Source organism: Manis pentadactyla, chromosome 4 (genome assembly GCF_030020395.1).
Source record: "Manis pentadactyla isolate mManPen7 chromosome 4, mManPen7.hap1, whole genome shotgun sequence".
In the NCBI taxonomy this organism is placed as follows: Eukaryota; Metazoa; Chordata; class Mammalia; order Pholidota; family Manidae; genus Manis; species Manis pentadactyla.
In genome coordinates this window covers 80,111,335-80,130,761 of record NC_080022.1, presented here as the reverse complement: position 1 = coordinate 80,130,761, position 19,427 = coordinate 80,111,335, and the positions used below count along the sequence as shown (strand labels likewise).

The following is a 19,427-nucleotide window of genomic DNA, read 5'->3' as shown; positions in this document are numbered from 1 at the left end:
TAACTGAAAAAAGCTGACAGTACCTGGAAGAGATTCTTTATATGCATTTGCAAACTATAAATTGAATGCTTATAAACAATGTTGAGTGTCTGTAAGTATGTGTAGTAGGGATAGGTGCCTATGATATGCTCAAAAAATAATGGAAGTAGATAAATTGTGTGAATGAGATATTCTAATCCACTGTTAAAGTCAATGACTAAAACAAAAGTTACCTTAATAATTTTTACTAGAATTGTTCCCAGGAAGTCTAGGAATACAACAATTTTAGAGCCCCAAAAACATTTTCCAATAATCTAGACTTCAAAATACTTTCTTATTATTTGAAGTAGATTTTGGTTCTTCAAACATACAGATTATACTTGATCAAATGAATAGATTTTAGTAAAAGTTCATTTTCAAAGCTAAATTTTCAACTCCTAATTGTCTAGGGTAAAAACATTCCAAATGTAAAATGAATTTTTTGTACTTTCAATACCCATACACCTAATGGCATGCTTCAAATATAAGGATTTTTCTACAATAAAATGATACTCATTGGGATAAATTAGAACTCTAATGCATAAAATACATACCTGAGTTAAAGCACTCCCTGTTTGCACAGAAGACTTTTTCAGCAGTTTCACTTCTTTGTTTATGTATCTTAGCATTCCACTAAGAGTACTGAAGTCATTATTCTCAGAACGATCGTCATCCAGGTTGTATGTAAAAGGTTTAAATGAATCTGACTGGGAGTAAGTCAGATCCTTTTGGCTTTCTTCTGATGTTGATGGTTGTTCTAACTGAATTTTTTTTAAGTCCTGTAGTAATTCTTCAGAAAGATCTTCATCACCATGAGTTTTAAAACTAAGGTCACTGGCACTAATAGAGCGACGGAGTTTTCTACACTTGAGAAAAACTGTGTGAGAATGTTTAGCACATTTTCCATCTTGAACATCAGGAATAATTTCTGTTGGAGATGTAAATGAGGCTGGTGAAAACTTGGTATTTTCTGCCCTTTCATGTCCAGAAATTTTGGCTTGTAATCTGGTTAATTCTGATTCCTATTGAAAAATTGGTACATAATAAGTGTTCAACACATATTTGTTAAATGAATGAATTACTCAGAAAATCGTAGATTCTTAGAAGTCATCTAAGTCAATCTTCATCTCCCAGCATAGGAATTTTTTTTGGATCAATTCACGAGAGTTGTATACATAAAATATATATTTCCAAATTGGTTGCTTTTAGTCTGCTAGTTTTTATTCTTTCTAAAAATACTGTGATTATAGCTAAAACTCATAACTGCAGTGTGCATCACAAAATGAAAATTTAATATGCATATTTCAGTCCTTTGATATCTTTATATTTCTTTATCTAAAAGCATCTGGAGTATCAATATTTTGTAGTAAATCTTGTATTCACATTCCCATAGTCACAATTAAGTAGCAACAGAATTAACACATATAGGATTGTGTACAGTTGTAGTTTTTCTAACTCTTGTACGCTATCTAGCCATAACTGAAAAATGTGGCATCTCAGATAAGTAGGATTCCATTTAACTTACAGTTTAACACCTAACTTTGACAATGAAATGTAGTATACTGAATACATTAAACATAATTCAACTTTTTCTTAAGACTCAAAGAACGTCATTGTTGTAATCACTATTGTAGTGTGCCATAATACAGCAATGCCTTTAGGGCTCTCAGAAAATGGTCTTAGTTTTGCCCTTGCTCCAGTTATCCTCATATACTAGGGTATTTGTTAGGGTACTAAAGGCAGTGAGCTGGAAAGATCAGTTCCCTCACACACTATTCTTTTCTCCCTCACTTCTGTTTCTGTACTCTTGTCATTTATTGCTGCTGTCAGTGGAAGTGCTTTCCATTATTTATAGCTAGTTATAATTGTATAGTTATGCCAGCTTCTGCTCTTCTATTAGCTTTTTTATTTCTTTTTCTCTTATGCTCCTTAACTCTTCTTCAATCTAGACTTGAGAGCCAGTTGATATTAACTTTGAAAGCTACTGTCACAAAACAAAGGACTTCTGTTTTTTGACTGGTACATTGGCTAAGCATGGTGCATATATTCTAAGATCATTTTATCAATGGTTCATTAAAGAATTGCTGCTAATAGCCAATATCTTGGCAATTTTCTAAGTAGTTGAACTTAAAAATTTCTGAATAATTGTTAAGTGCAATCTACTTGCATTTATCTCATTGGTAATATCTAACAAGTGAGCAGAAATAACTACTGTAATAAGGGATATACAATGCAGAATCTTTTACATTTTGAGAGTCAATTTTCCACAATAAAGTTTAATAATTTTGTATAAGTGTTGTAAATCCCCAGAACACTATGTACACTGTTTCAAAAAAAGTGGAGTGTTCAACCTAAATATAATTTTAGATTATGTCTATTCAACTTTCCTCTAGTATTGTGAATATCAAGTATATTATAAGAGAAATTTGAATGCTCAGCTTAGTAATTAGAAAGATTTCTAAGGTACTGACTTTTTTGTTTTTTAATAATTTTCATTTTGCTATAAAATCATTTTTGCTTCACAACTATAAGTGAGTTGTGATTTTCTTTTTAAGGTCTTGGCTGACAATGTTAATCATACATACTGGCAATTTTGAACTAATACTAAAGTTTTTACCTCTATGCATTGACACCAACATTAATTCCAAATTTCAGAGTAAACTTTCATGATCAGTAGGGGTGAATAAGTAGCAAAATGGGCTATTTGAAAATGATGTACATATACAAATCAAATTTTAAAAAACTGAATATAATCCTATATTTTCAACCTTATGGTTTTTAAAAGAACCTTACTGACTTAGTGAAAATTGCTTCTACTTTTTTAGGTATATCAGGTATAAAATCCTCTAAAGTTAATACTATGATAAGCTTGTATTTGAACAAGTTCTAGTCCAAAATGGTGACATAGGTTGCTCCTCCCACATCTACCCCCATGACACACCAAATCTTCAACTACACATGGAGTAATTCCCTCTCAAGGAAACTAGCTGAGTGACACCTACACATTGGGTGAATAAGAAAATACCCACATCAAAATAGGTAGGAAAGGCCCACACCCAGGACAGGGCATACAATGTGAGGGAACACCCAGCTCTGAGCTTCTGTCTGAGTAGTGAAGGGTCTGTACCCCATATCTAGTGCCCCAACTTCTAAGACTCACCTGAGAGACAGACCCCCCCACCCCCACCCAACCAACTAGCTCTGAAAGCCAACAGGGCTTGCATTCATGAGATCTGTAAGACTACAGCAAACAAAGAAACAGTTCTTCATGGGCTCATGAGGATGCACTATGGCTATGCACCCAGGGTTAAGCACAGAAGGAACAGGCAAAAAAATGTCCATCTCCCACTCTTTTCCTAAAAGAGGCCTATTTTCATACTTTAAAGCTGCTGCTTGAGGGTCAGCCTTCTAATTTAGCATGCACGTAGGGGTAAGGTGTGACCTATACCCCCAGAGACTGAGTAAGCCAGCAGATACCTCCTCTGCCCTCTTCCTAGAGCCTGCTTCAAATCACCAGTATCTTCTTGGAAGGAGCTGGGGCTGAGCATTCAAAGATGCTCCTCAAGGGACAGGCCTCTGAACTGTATGGCTCTGATAGACAGTAAGGGCTTGCATTCATGTATCCAACAGTACTATAGCAAACAAAGAAGCAGTTCCTAACAGGCACAGGAACACCCCCTTGTTGTTATATGCCTGGATCCAGAACTGAGGGAACAGGCAAAAAAGCCTACCTCCCAGTTTCTCCCTGAAAGGATCCTGACTACATACTTTCCCAGCTGTTGCCTGAGGGTCCAGCTCCCAATCAGCCTGCATGTAGGTGCTGAATGAAATCCTCCCCTTTGGGACACTGATAGATCTTGGTACATTCTCAACTATTAGGAGCCACTAAGATTGTGACTGAACAATCACAAAGGTTTGACAAGGAGCTGAGGCCAGGATCAATAAAGCATATCTCCTACATGAGACCATTCGGTCAAAACTGGGAAAGACTGGCTGTTTTATCTAATGCACAGAGAGTAAAAAAAAAAAGAAGCAATAGAAGAATATGTTCCAAACAGAAGATAAACTAGACTCCAAAAAGAGACCTTAACAAAACAAAAACAGGTGATTTACCTGATGAGAAGTTCAAAACAACAGTCATAAAGATGCCCATCAAGGTCAGGCAAAAAATATATGAACATAGTGAGAATTCCAATTGATAAGGAGAGAAAAATGTAAGAATGTACTGAATATAAATCAAAGTGAAGACTACAGTAACTAAACTGAAAAATTCAACAGAGGGGTTCAATACCAGATTAGATCAGTGGAAGAAAGGATGAGTGAACTCAATGACAGGGCAAAGGAATTTGTCCAGTCAGAGGTGCAAAAAGAAAAATGAATAAAATAGCTTAAGGGAGTAAAGGGATATCATCAAAGAGGACCAATATACACATTATAAAGGGCCCAGAGGAAAAAGAGAGAGAGAGAGGAAGGCTCCCACCTAGGGGTACAGCTGTGCAACAGTCACAGTCAGGTATTGCAACCAGACAGGCCAGGAGCCAGCCCAACTCACCAGCATGGCCACAGCGTCATGCCCCAAACACAATAACAGGGCACACATGGACCATATAGGGAACACCCCGGAAGTACATGGTTCCAGTGATCAGGGGGTATTATGCTTCTAGGCCCCACAGAACACTTTATACATAAGGCCACTTCTTCAAGACCAGGAGACATAGCTGATCAACCTAATTTTTAGAAACAAGCACAGAGTTAAGAAAAACGAGGAGACAGAAGAGTATGTTTCAAGATATGGAAGCAACCTCTGTCCATCAATAGATGAACAGATAGAGGATGTGGTATATACATATAATGGACTATTACTCAGCCATAAAAATAATTTGACATTTGTTACAAAATGAATAGACCTAAAAGGGTATTATGCTAAGTGAAATAAATCAGACAGAGAAAGACAAATACTGTATAATTTCACTTACATATGGAATCTATAAAACAAAACAAATAAAAAGACAAAAACAAAATAGAAACAGATTCACAGAAACAGAGGACAATCTGGTACTTGCCAGAGCAGGGGATTTTCGGAGAAGGGGTAAAGGAGATTAAGAGGTACAAACTTCCAGTTATAAAATAAATAAGTCACAGGAATATGAAGTATGTAATAGGGAATATAATAATAATATTTTAGTAAATCTTTACAGTGACAGGTAGTAACTAGACTGATTGTGGTAATCATTTTGTAGTGTACATAAATGTTGAATCACTATCCTATACCTCTAAAACTGATATAATATTGTATGTCAACTATACCTCAATGAAAGCAAACAAAAATATAAAATTAAAAATTAAAAAAATAAAAATAAGACTCAACTATATACTACCTAGAGAGACTCATTTCAGTTTCAAGGACATACACAGATTGAAAGTGAAGGATGTAAAAACATTGTATGCAAACAGAAAACAAAAGAAGGCTGAGGTAGCTATACTTATATAAGAAAAAATCAGACTTTAGGTCAAAACTATAATAAAACACAAAAAAGGTCATTATATAATAATAAAGGGGTCACTTCAATAAGAGGATATTACATTTGTAAATATTTATGCACATAAAAAAACATAGGAGAAAACAAATCCTACCATTTGCAACAACATGGATGGAGCTAGAGGGTATTATGCTCAGTGAAATAAGCCAGGCGGAGAAAGACAAGTACCAAATGATCTCACTCATCTGTGGAGTATAAGAACAAAGAAAAACTGAAGGAACAAAATAGCAGCATAATCACAGAACCCAAGAATGGACTAACAGTTACCAAAGGGAAAGGGACTGGGGAGGATGGGTGGGAAGGGAGGGATAAGGGGGGGTGAAAAAGAAAGGGGGCATTATGATTAGCATGTATAATGGGGGCAGGGGGAGGGCTGTGCAACACAGAGAAGACAAGTAGTGATTCCACAGCATCTTACTATGCTGATGGACAGTGACTGTAATGGGGTTTGTGGGGGGGACTTGGTGATGGGTGGGGTTTAGTAAACATAATGTTTCTCATGTAATTGTAGATTAATGATACCAAAAAAAAAAGGCACACACACACACACACACACACACACACACACAAAGTAAATATGCAATATATATTTGTTACATAAATGGATCAACAGCAAAAAAAAAAAAAAGGAGCATCTAAATATATAAAGCAAATATTAATAGACCTGAGGGGAGTAATAGACATCAATATATAATAATAGGGGACTTAAATACCCCATTTTCATCAATGGATAGATCAAAACAAGTAAGGAAACATTGAACTCAACTGCACATGAGACTAAATGGACTCAGACATTTATAAACATTCCATCCAACACAGGAATATACACATTCTTCTCAAGCTCACATGGAAAGACCATATGTTTGGCCATAAAACAAGTCAATAAATTTGAGAAGATTAAAATTATATCAAGTATTTTCCAACCATAATGGTATTAAACTAGAAATCAATTACAAGAAGAAAACTGGAAAATCACAATTATGTGGCGATTAAACAATATACTACTGAACAACTGATAGATCAAAGGAGAAATAAAAAATCACCTTCAGACAAATGAAAATGGAATACAACATACCAAAATTTATGGAGTGCAGCAAAGTGGTTTGGAAGTTCATAGTGATACATTAAGAAACAAGAAAGATCTCAAGTAAACAACCAACTTCATACCTTAAGTAACTAGAAAATGAAGAATAAACTAAGTCCAAAGTTAGTGGAAGGAAGGAAATAACAAAGATCAATGAAACTGATAACAAAATTTTTAAAAAGATAAACAAATATTTAGGAAGGCTTACTAAGAAAAGAAAGGAGTCAAATAAATGAAATCAGAAGTGAAATAGGAGACATTAAAACTGATACCACAGAAATACAAAGGATAATAAGAGACTGATATGAACAATTACAAGCCAATAAGCTGAACAACCTAGAAGAAATGGGTAAATTCCTAGAAACATACAACCTACCAAGATTATCATGAAGAAATAGAAAATCTGAACAGACCAATCACTAGAAAGGAGATTGAATAAGTAATCAAAAACCTCCCAACACACAAAATTCCATCACCAGATGGCTCCACTGGCAAATTCTACCAAATATTTAAATTAATACTGATAGTTTTCAAACTCTCCCAAGAAACACCAGAGAAGGAAACCATGAGACAAGAAAATTACAGGCTAATATTTCTGATGAACACAGATGCAAAAATCCTCAGCAAAACATCAGGAAAACAGAATTCAACAATACAGTGAAAGATCATAAACCATAATCAAGTAGAATTAATTTCAGGGATGCAAGGCTGGTTCAATATCTGCAAATCAACTGATGTGATGTACATTAACAAAATGAAGGATAAAAATTATATGATCATCTCCATAGATGCAGAAAAAGTATTTGAGAAAATTTAACATCCATTTATGATTAAAACTCTCAACTAAGTGGATAAAGAGAAAACATACTTCAACATAATAAAAGTCATATATGACAAGCCATGACTACCATCATTAACAGCAAAAAGCTGAAAGCTTTTTCTCTAAGACCAGAAACAAGACAAGATGCTAACTCTCTCAATCTCTTTTATTCAACACAATGGTGGAAGTCCTAGCCTGAGCAAGTAGGCAAGAAAAAAATAAAAAGCATCCAAATTGGAAAGGAAAAAGAAAAATTGTCTGTACTTGCAGATGACATATACAGAAAGAACACACTAAAAAACTTCACCAAAGAACTGTTAAAACTAATAAATGAAGTCAGTAAAGTTGCAGGATACAAAATCATTATGCAAAAATCTGTTGCATTTCTATACACTAATAACAAACTACTGAAAGAGAAATTAAGAAAACAATACCATTTAAAGTTGAATCAAAACAGAATTTTTAAAAACCTAGGAATATATTTAACCAAGTAGGTGGAAGACCTGTACACTGAAAACTATTTAAGATACTGATGAAAGAAATTAAAGGTGGCACACTAAAATGGAAAAATATTCTGTGCTCAAGGATGGAAGACTTAAATATTGTGAAATAGTCCATACTATACAACCTACAGATTCAAAGTAACCCATATCAAAACTCCAATGGCATATTTCACAGAAATAGAACAAACAACTCTAAAAAAACTAACAAAAGACCCCAAATACCCAAAGTAATCTTGAGAAAGTAGAACAAAATTGGAGGCATCCTACCTCCTGATTTCAAACCATATTACAAAGCTACAGTAATAAAAACAATATGGTACTGAAATAGAAAATGGACACACATAGATCAGTGGAACAACAGAGAGCCCAGAAACAAACCTACATATATATAGCCTATTAATTTGTGACAAAGGAGTCAGTATCTTTATAAACAGTATCAGGAAAACTGGACAGCCAGATGCAAAAGAATGAAATTGGACCACTATCTCACATCATATACAAAAATCAACCCCAAATGGATTAAAGACACTTAAATTCAAGATTTGAAACCATAAATCATCTAGAAGAAAAAAAGGGGGTAAGCTGCTTCACTTTGGGCTTTGCAAAGATTTTTTTTTTTGGATTTAACACCAAAAGCAAAGGCAGCAAAAGCAAAATAAATAAGCAGGACTGTATCAAACTGAAAAGCTTCAACAACAGAAACCATTAATAAAATGAAAAGGCAACTTGCTGAATGAGAGAAAATATCTGCAAATCACATATCTGATAAGGGATTAACATCCAAAATATACAAAGAACTCACACAATTCAACAGCAAAAAAAATAAATAATCCAGTTGAAGATGAGCAGAGGAACTGAAGAGATATTTTTTCAAAAGAAGACATACAGATGGCCAACAGACACTTGAAAACATCATTAATCATCAGGTAAGTGCAAATCAAAACCATACTTTACAATGATTAGAATGGCTATCGTCACAAAGAGATAACTAATGTTGGCAAGGGTGTGGAGAAAAGAGAACCCTTGTGTACTGCTGGAGGGAATGTAAATTGGTACAGCCACTATGGAAAACAGTATGGAGGTTAGTCAAAAAATTAAAACAGAACTACCATTTGATCTAGTGACACCACTTTTGGGTATATACACAAAGGGAATGAAAACAGGATATCAAAGAGATATCTGCACTCCCATGTTAAATACAGCAGTATTCACAACAACCAAGATAAGGCAACAATCTACATGTCCATCAGCAGATGAATAGATGAAGATGTGGTATGTATGTATGTATGTATGTTTTTGTATGTATACACTGCCCTCCCCCACCCACACACAATGTAATATTATCCAGCCAATGAGAAAGAAGGCCATCCTGCTATTTGTGACAATATGAATAGACCTTAAGAGCATTATGCTAAGTGATATAAAACAGAGAGAGGAAGATAGTGCATGGTATCACATGTAAAATCTTAAAAAAAAAAAAAAAAGTCAAGCTCATAGAAACAGGTACTAAAAAAGTGGTTACCGGAGCTGGGGGAAATGGGGAGATGTTGGTAAAAGGGTACAACCTTTCAGGTATAAGATGAATGAGGTCTGAGGATCTGATGTATACTATGGCGACTATAATTGGTAATACTAAATTGTATAACAGTGATTTGCTAAGAGATTATAACTTAAATGTTCTCACCAAGATAAAAGAGAATGAGAGAGAGAGAGAGAGATGTGTTTAAACACTTAGAAATTATTTCTCCTATGGTAATATGCTATACCTCATTATTACTAATTTCCAAATTTAGTGTCTTCTAAGTAAAATGATTTTCATTCAAACTGGTCACTATGTGGTCATACAGTCCTCTACAAATTACAAGTATGGGAAAATAAGCTATAAATATACTTTTTCATAGTTATATTGTATGTAATATTATATGTTCACTTACTTTAATAAGTAATGCTTCATTTGTAGCTTCTATTACTTCATTCCTGTCATGGACTTGTTGATGCAAATTGCTGACAGTATCCTGAGCCTCTTCTAATTCCAGTTTTGCCTTTTCTAACTGTTCATTTAGTTGCTGCACTGAAGTCTTTTGTGATTCAGCAGAAATCTTCCACTCTTGATGTGAAATCATCTATGTTACCACAAAATTGAAAAGGGAGAAGAATAGGGTGGAGTTGGTTTCAACAACATTCTGATATACTCTCCACTTCTACTTAAACTAAATTCTGTTTATGTTATAAACAAATAATACAAATAATGTATTAGAGGAAAAAAAGGAAAAGAAATCTAGTCATATTTACTTTATAACAGTATACCAAATACAATGGACTGTCTTTGGATCCTAATTTGAACAAGTCAACCATAAAAACATTTTTGTGACTATTGGAGAAATCTTAACAATGACTGGATATTTTATGATATTAAGGAATTACTGTCAATTTTTAGGTATGATAATGGTATAGTGGTTATGTTTTTTTTAAAAATAGCCCTTATCTTTTATAGATCTATTTATTGATCAAATAATTGTCTGGGATTTCCATCAAAATAATATGCAAATGTGGGGAAGGGAGGAAGGGAAGCAAGTGAAGTGAAGAATATAAGATTATATTTCCAAGTTTGCCTAGGACTGTCTGGGTTTTACACCTGGTGTCCTGGTATAGTTACTAACAGTACTCTTTCTCACTCTTAAAAGTATTCCCTTCCAGATAAAAGAAATGGTCAGTGTACTTATAGATGAAATCAAATTGGCCACAAGTTGATAATTATTGAAGATGAACAATAAATACAGGACTTATACTATTTTACTTTTAAATATGTTTTAAAGTTCCCACAATAAGCTTAAAACAATCTCATTTTCATAAAAAATATCAGCTTTGCAATTATTAAGTGATTTTTCTGACAATTCTGAAACCTGTATTTAAAAAAATACTGTTAAAAATTACTGATCCCTTATTTTAACTGTAATGACATTTTCTCATTTTCAAACAATACAAACACTTTAAAAATAAAGCTTTGCTGAGTACCAAAAAGTATTACATATTTTTATATCATACACATAAAACATTAGTACCAAATATTAAACAGCAACATTAGAACCCAATTTTATAATTCATTTTATGTTTGTAATTATAAGCTGTATCTGTTTATAAATTTTAGAACTCTGTAATTTACTTAGCTATTATACATATTTTTTGGATAATATCTTCAAAGGTAGTTTTTAAAAAGATAAGAAATGCTGTTCTAATTGATAACACTGCTTATTTCAATAAAGGCTCAGGACATACTGATAGAAAAAAAAGTAAGCTATAAGGTCTGAATATTGTCTGTTTTAACTTACTATCGGAACAAATGTTGGAAATTACAAAGCATTATATATTTACATCACATGAAACTGCTTATATTTTTTATTAAATACTTCCAGTTAGTTTTGGCAAGTGGTATTTTAAATGATGATGATGATGATGACGTGCCAGGTTCTATCTAAGAACTTTAACTGTATTAATTCATTTAATCTTCTACACAGTTCTGTGAGATACACACCATTATTATATCCATTTTAGACAGAGATAATAATTGCCCAAGGTCACTTAAGTGCTAAGTGATGAGCTGAGCTTTGGAACCAGGCTGCCTGGCCCAAGATTTCAAGCTTTTAATCCCACAGTATATCAATTCACTGGATATGAAATGAAAAGTATATGTTTAAGCTACCAGAAATGAAGACCACAGTGCACTATTTTATAATGAACATTTAAGATCTAGACCTAAACTTTTGTCCAAACAGGTCAACCCACTTTAGCAGGGAATAATGCAACAAATTACATCTTTCTTTACCTCCAAATGATACGCTTCTTTGAGAGACTCTACTTCTGCTGACAATTTCTTGATTTCTGCTTGCATTCTTGCTTCTAAATGAGTTTCACGTATTTGAGAAGCCCCTAATTCTTCAGCTAAATGGTTCCCATGAGCTTCCTTAAAAATGACATATTAAGTAAAGGCTATAAGACTTGTTTATTTAATTAATTAGTATAGCTAAACCAATCCAGTGCATTTATGGAACATTTTAATCTTTTATAATATATATACTTATATACAAAGTTAACTTATTAAGTGGTCTACTTTAAAATCTAGACATTTAAGAAACTATTAATGGGAGTGTACCAGTATATTTTTATTGTAATAGAAGTTCACTAAACCAATACATTCTGTAAAACAAATTCATAACCACGCATGCTGAACTTTGACATGTAATAATCTATTCTTAGGTATGCCTGTGCTTTTTGCTCACTAGCTGTGCTCTCTGCTTATCAAGAGCCAGTTGTGAATTTATCCAAACCTATTTATGCTAGTTGTGCTAATGATTGTAATTATGTAATTTTTATACACTATGAACATTAATGAAATATGCATGCAAAAGGAAAAGTTTTGAAATGAAAACAAAGTTACATGCTTTGAAATAGCTCAATGAGTAAATCACAGACATTTGCTACCCAATTAAAAGCAGTCAAGGTAGTTGTAAATACTGTGGGAAACCCCACAGAAAACATAAAACATAGGAGATGTTATACTCTGATTTACAAATGTCTTTCAATTCTTCTCCTACTTCACAAAAGCCAAAATTGAAAATAGATGATGGAATGAGTTTGGTTTACGCAAGAAAGACTAGGTAGAACTGTAAACAAATGACCCTACCATATACAAAGAACAGAGATTTGGTTCCACATTGAAAGATTAACACATGAATATATACTTAGAGTTTGGAGTCAAAACATGTTATTTTAAACTGTCATTTTTAAGAATTTCCCAATTTTTCTCATTTTTTAAATTAATTGAGCTTAGCTTACCAGACAAAATCAATTGTACTACACTTAAATACTACTGGTAAGGATAGAAATGAGATAAAAGTACACAGCTTCTCTTTTCCTAGTAGACTCCCAAATACCCAACATATTCTAATAAAAATTCCCTACATATTCTTTTTTAAAAATTAAAAAAATTTTTATTTTGGTATCATTAATCTACAATTACATGAAGGACATTATGTTTACTAGGCTCCCCCATTCACCAAGTCCCCCCCACATCCCTGTTCAGTCACTATCTATCAACATAGTAAGATGCTGTTAAGATCACTACTTGTCACCAAGTTCACAGTCACTGTCCTTCAACATAGTAAGAAGCTGTAAAATCACTACTTGTCTTCTCTGTGTTGCACAGCCCTCCCCGTGACCCCCAAACACTATACATGCTAATCGTAATGCCCCCTTTCTTTTCTTCCCGCCCTTATCCCTCCCTTCCCACCCGCCCTCCCCAGTCCCTTTCCCTTTGGTAACTATTAGTCCATTCTTGGGTTCTGTGCTTCTGCTGCTGTTTTGTTCCTTCAGTTCTCTTTTGTTCTTATACTCCACATACGAGTGAAATCATTTGGTACTTGTCTTTCTCCACCTGGCTTATTTCACTGAGCATAATACCCTCTAGCTCCATCCATGTTGTTGTGAATGGCCTACATATTCTTTATTAGTCCAAGGATCCAGATTGTTAGATTAACCAAAATAAAATGCAAGAAATACTCTAATACAATTCTTGTAGAGAATTAGTAATAACCATAACAAAAGTCAGGAAAATCTCAAGAATTTTTCTAGAAAACCAATAAATACATTTCTCTCAAGGTCTAAGTAATTAATTCAAGTATACTAAATAGAAATATTTTAAAGCCAGGTTGCTAAGCTTTTACCAAATACTGGGGAAATACAATTTATATGTGTTCTTGCTTTTTAAAAGCACTTTCCCTCCTCAAGGGTTCTGGTCTGCAAGTTTCATAACAGTTACAAGTTTAGATTGTTAGTTTTCATTTATAAGAGGGGCTATAGATGTAAAAAATTTTACTCAAAAATTATTTATTAGCTTCATTTTTTTCTTTAAATGATAGAATAAACTCACTTGAAAGCCTAAAAGCATTTGAGAACTCAATTTATTGAAAACTAATTAGTTTGGCTGAATTCAGTTCTAGAGGACATCCTAGTTATATTAAAAAGCTACATTAGGCATTAACAGTTATTCTTCCTTTGTAAAGTTTTAATAATATATACATAAAGTTTACCACTTTATTTTGCTTACAATTCAATGGTAATCAAGTATATTTGCATTGTGCAACACAGTTAACTTTTGCAAGAACTATATACTACAGTTCAAAAACTCAATGTTAAATAAAGGTTTTAAGATTTTAGGTAAGGTAAAATTATTTAGAAAAGGAATTACTTTCTCTTTAGCGAGCTGCTTTATTTCCACTAGTTCACTTGATAACTTTTCTATTTCTCTTTGTGCTCGGACTTCTTGACGATGAGCCTCTACCAATTCCATATGAGAATTCTGCATCTGCTCCCGGGTTAGCCTCAATTCTTGCTCCAAATCTATGGCCTCTTTGTACTGAGTCACAATGTACTGTTCCTGCTCTTTCATAACCTGAAATGCACAAGGTATTTGTAGGCTTCAAAATGAACTGAAATGAAAGGTATTTTTAGGTTTCAAAGTTACTTTCCCCTCCCAAGTAAGTCTCTAATAAAAATTAACACACAATAAATACCATCCACTATGAAAGTGAAACTTAAAAAAAGTTTTTTCTTTTTTAATAAGAAAATGACTAAAGTACTATAATAATTGGGGACTGATTAAGTATATTTTGCATGACTTTAATATGCAAGTTGTATAATCCTTTATCATTATGAATGTAATACAACTGAATACATATAAAATATAAAATATATTAAGAATATAATAATATAAAAAGAAAAAAGTTAATATTTGATAATCCAAGTCAAAGACAAAAGACTATATTGGCATGAATAATCAAAACCCACCATTAATTCATATAGCTGGGTTAAGATTCTGACCTTATTTTCTTTGAAAGTAAAATCTGCCACTGTGACTACTTTTCTCTCTGAAATCTTATTCAGTTAAAACCCTAGTAAAGTACTGTTTCTTAGAGAAAAAAACATATCAGTGTAAAGCAAGTGCTAAGTTAGCTTGAGGTAGGTTAGAAGGTAAGTAATAATACTTTACTTTAGGGCTGTAGAAGGAAAGAAACTAATACCAATCATTATGACCCTGATGTCAGGAACAGGGGCTGAGTCCACCTGTGTTGTGTATCAATATAAATTTCATGTAAATATTTTTCCCAGTCCTTGCTAGGGAATATTAAATGATTGGGCCAATAATCATTTGTTTCCCACTGGGGCACAAACTTGCTCTCAGAGACTCTACTTGACCTATGTATATAATTCAACAAATATTTATTCATGTTTACTATGTGAAATGTACTGTTCAAGGTGTTTAAGATACAGAAGTGAACAAAGGAGACAAAGCGGCTACCTTTACAGAATTTATACTCTTTTGGAGGAGATGGTCAGTTAACTAAACATAATAAAGAGCTATATATAAAGTTTCAAACTTGAGTACAGTATTTAAAAAGAAGAAAAATTTACATCCATGAGAGCTCTTAAGAGGTAAATTCACTTTTTGAAAAGGTAAGTGAGTAGAATGGGTTCTTCAGCCAACATACATGCAAACTAATGATGCCAGCTTCACTTGGCAACTCAATGTATTTGGCCTCAATAATGTACATCTAATACCTGTTCATTTATTCTCCGGATGGAGTTCCTCACAAAGGAGTGTATCTTATAAATATCTGTATCTTCAGCTCTATTACATAGTAGGTTCTCAAAAAATCTGTTTTTACCAAGCAAGCATATAACTGTGGATTTACTATGTGACAGATACTATGCCAGTGCTTGTAGGGATTACAGAGATAAAAAAGAAGATGCTCTTGCCTATAGTTAAAACATCAGAATAAAACATTTTAAAAAGAAGAAACTAATAGATATCAAGCACAAATAATTAGTCTAAATATACTTATGGCATAATTTCTAAGTATTAAAACCAAACAGTTTAGAACATAAAGATTTACATCAATCTTCAGATAATACTACCTGTTCCTTAGGAGGAAAATAATTTACTTACACTTTCCATTTCTTTCATCTTGTGTTGTGTTTGTTCAGTTTCTTTTTTCAGTTGACGTATCTCCTGTTCATTTTGTAATGATATAAACTCTTTTTCTCGAAGCTGTTCTTTGGCATTTTGCAATTTTTCATTCAAAATTTCTATCTAAATTTTAAACAGAGCAATATTAATATAACAAGGAAAAATAAATGTTTAATCATAATTACAACCCAAATAAGTCAAGCTTTAAACAGATATATTTAAATATCTGATATATATAAAAAATATAAAATGTATTTTTCTTAAGACAATCATAACTTAGATATAAACATCAGAATTCTTATATTTAATAAGATGCTTTTATGTATACTTTAAATATCCTGAAAGTGATGAAAGTCTCAATCACATTTGCATAAGGAAAATTAGAATAAAAACAACAAATGTCACATGGCCTGAAAAATTTTATAGGTAATATGTGAATGAGGCAAAAAAAATAGTTAATGAAAACAAAGACCCCCCTTTCCACTGTGTTCCTTCCTTAGAGGCAACCATGGTTAAAAGAATTACTTGCAAATCCTTCCAGGGATATTTTATACATATTCAAACATGCACACATTATGATAAAGATGGGAACACATCGATACAAGAAAACATATTCAAAATAACAGTAAGATTGTAGTCACCAAGGACTGGCAACTGGGGAAATGAGGAAATATTGAGCAAAAGGGTACAAAATTGCAGATACTCAGGATGAAATCTGCTAAGAGAACAGATGAATAGAACTTTGTGTGTGAGGTGATGGATATGTTAGTTGACTTGACTGAGGTAATTATTTCACAATGTACACATATATCAAAACATCATGTTGTACATCTTAAATATACACAATTTTTATTTGTCAGTTATAACTCAATAAAGCCAAGGAAAGATTTAAGAGGAGAAAAATGAATATAAAATACTAACATGAACAAGATGACTAACATTTTGTATGTATTCTACAAAAAAAAGTCAGATTATATGAATAATGGATACTCACAGTTAAGAAGTTATTTTAAAAACAATTTAAAATATGTAATTTTTTATTATTTACCTGTTTGCTGCATTCTTTAAGTTCCAATTCTGATTTCTCCAGAGAACCCTCCAATTTAATTATTTTCTGTTCCATTTCTCCTCTGTGTTCACGAATAGTCATATCCAAATGTGTAACCTAAATACAAAACTACCATTAAACTGTTGCTCAATTTTATTCCAATGTGGAAAACTGTGTGTTTGGAATGTGTTTTAGAATTGTTTATAGTGGGAATAACTGAAACAAACTCATCTCAAATATATTATTAAAAACAAAGAGAAAAATAATCACTGTTTACTAATACTGGATCTTGAGCTCCATGAATATTATAGAAACTTGAAGAAAAGATATGATTATGTTCATAAATGAGAATAAAATGATTCAGACTTCATTTTATGTTGTGAAATACAATAAAAATTGTCAAATTCAATGAAAACAGTGATTGGAGGAAAAAGTATAGCACTGAATGTATATATTAAGAAGAAGAAATATCTACAATCAGTCATCTAAGCTTCCATCTGGGAAGAACAAACTAAACTCAAAGTAAACAGAAGAAAATAAATAAAATTCCAGATCAATGAAATTAAAATTAGGAAATAAATAGAGAAAAATCAAAACCAAAACCCAATTCTTTGAAAAATCAATAAAATCAATAAGTTTTCAGTCAGCCTAAGAACAAAAAAAGAACATAAATTATTAATATCAGAAATGGAAGATGATATATTTTACTAAAAATCTCATAGACATTAACAGAAAAATAAAGGAATACTATGAACAACTATGTACCCACAAGTTTAATAAAAATACATGAAACAGACCAGTTTCTTGAAAAACACAATATCTGAAAACTCACACAAAAGTAAAAAAATCTGAATAAGCCTTTATCTAGTAAGCAAACTGAATCAATGTTTAGTAGCTCTCCAAAAGGTAAAGCACAATTCAGATGGATTTACTGGTGAATTCTACTAAATATTTAAGGAAGAAATCTACCAATTTCCTACAATCTCTCAAAATATAGAAGCAGAGGATTGAAAATGGAAAAACACAGCAGCATGAGAAGTCATGCAGAAACCTCCTCCCAAAATCACATATACCACAAAAATACAACAAATAAAACTAATCCTGAAAGACTGACACGACTGCAGATGTGATTGCGTACATCTGGGGTTAAAAGAGAGACCTCACAGAAAAGGGTAAAATAGCAAAGCTGCAATCTGGCGGGAGCCAAGCCCGACAACCCTCCCTAGCTCACAGGTGGGAGGAAGAGAAATGGAACAGGGAGGGAGTTAGAAGCACAGGAATGCTAAACACCAACCCAGGAGATCTGCTCCCAGAGCATGAACAGGCATTGCATAGTGATCTGGAGATTGGAGGGGTTGGAAAGCAAAGACAGGCAGACTACTCTGAGAGACTGAGATTCTAGCTGCTATGTAGAACAGGTGGCCACAACCAGTGGCTCCAGGACAAAGGAAAGGCGGGCACTTTGGAAGAACTCCCAGTAGCGAGAGGGGTGCTAAAGGGGCAAAAAGTACATAGAGCTTGCTGCTCAGGAGAAAGGACAGGTGGACAAAATCATCCTGGCACACTAAGCCAAGCAGGTTGGGAACTTCAGGACCTTCAGGCACTCCATCATTCTGGCTGGCAATGCAGTGCCAAGACCCCCACCATGATATGCTCCTTCCACCTGGTCGGCACTGGCCCTGACAATGAGCCAGGACAGCCAGAGGGTGGCCCCGCCTACAGCAGCTAAAGGGTGTAACACAGAGGTTTCCCCCTGTTTGCTCAGCTCACTGACCCTGGCAGTGGAGACAGGCACTGCAGCTGGGAAGCAGGAAAGAACTCTTTCCTCCCGGGAGGCACTGATGCGTGCGTCTGTGACCCTGCCATCACTCCAAGGGCTGGGCAGCTCCAGAGAGTACAGCTTATGGCAACAGAGGGTGCTGTCTACACAAAGTCATTATTCCACAGTAATCATTAGAAATATGAAATGGCAAAAGAATTTTGTACAAACAAGAATCCAACAAACACCAGAAGGAGGGCTAAGTGAAACTGAAGTCACCAATCTTCTTGATAAAGATTTCAAAATAAGTATCCTAACATGCTCACAGAGCTAAAGAAAAATATTGAGGATTTCAGGGAGGACTTCAAGAAAGAGAGAGAAACTGAAAAATAGAGTATCTGAAATGAAACACATAATGGAGGGATTTAAAAGTAAATTGGATGAGGTAGAGGAGATGGTAAATGAAATAGAAATTAGAGAACAGGGAAACAATCTGAGGCACAGAGAGAAAAAAAGAATCTGTAGGAGTGAAAGACTAATAAGAGAACTGTGTGACCAATACAAATGAAACAATATGCACATTAGAGAGGTAACAAAAGAAGAAGTGAGACAAAAAGGGATAGAAAGTCTCA

At 33.6% G+C, this 19,427-nt stretch overlaps 1 protein-coding gene across 9 annotated transcripts in view; it reads right to left on the bottom strand.

Moving 5' to 3' along the window:
- CCDC18 (coiled-coil domain containing 18) overlaps nt 1-19,427 on the bottom strand; it is a 202,971-nt gene that overhangs the window by 6,144 nt on the left and 177,400 nt on the right. For 8 of the 9 annotated variants that reach the window (XM_036906534.2, XM_036906528.2, XM_036906529.2 and 5 more), the window contains 6 exons: nt 17,037-17,153; nt 15,968-16,111; nt 14,210-14,413; nt 11,789-11,926; nt 9,900-10,088; nt 573-1,040 (listed from right to left, as the gene is read on the bottom strand). In XM_036906534.2, the coding sequence (XP_036762429.2) occupies nt 573-1,040; nt 9,900-10,088; nt 11,789-11,926; nt 14,210-14,413; nt 15,968-16,111; nt 17,037-17,153 (1,260 nt within the window). The remainder of the gene's footprint in view (nt 1-572; nt 1,041-9,899; nt 10,089-11,788; nt 11,927-14,209; nt 14,414-15,967; nt 16,112-17,036; nt 17,154-19,427) is intronic. The other variant, XM_036906533.2, reaches the window with a different exon arrangement.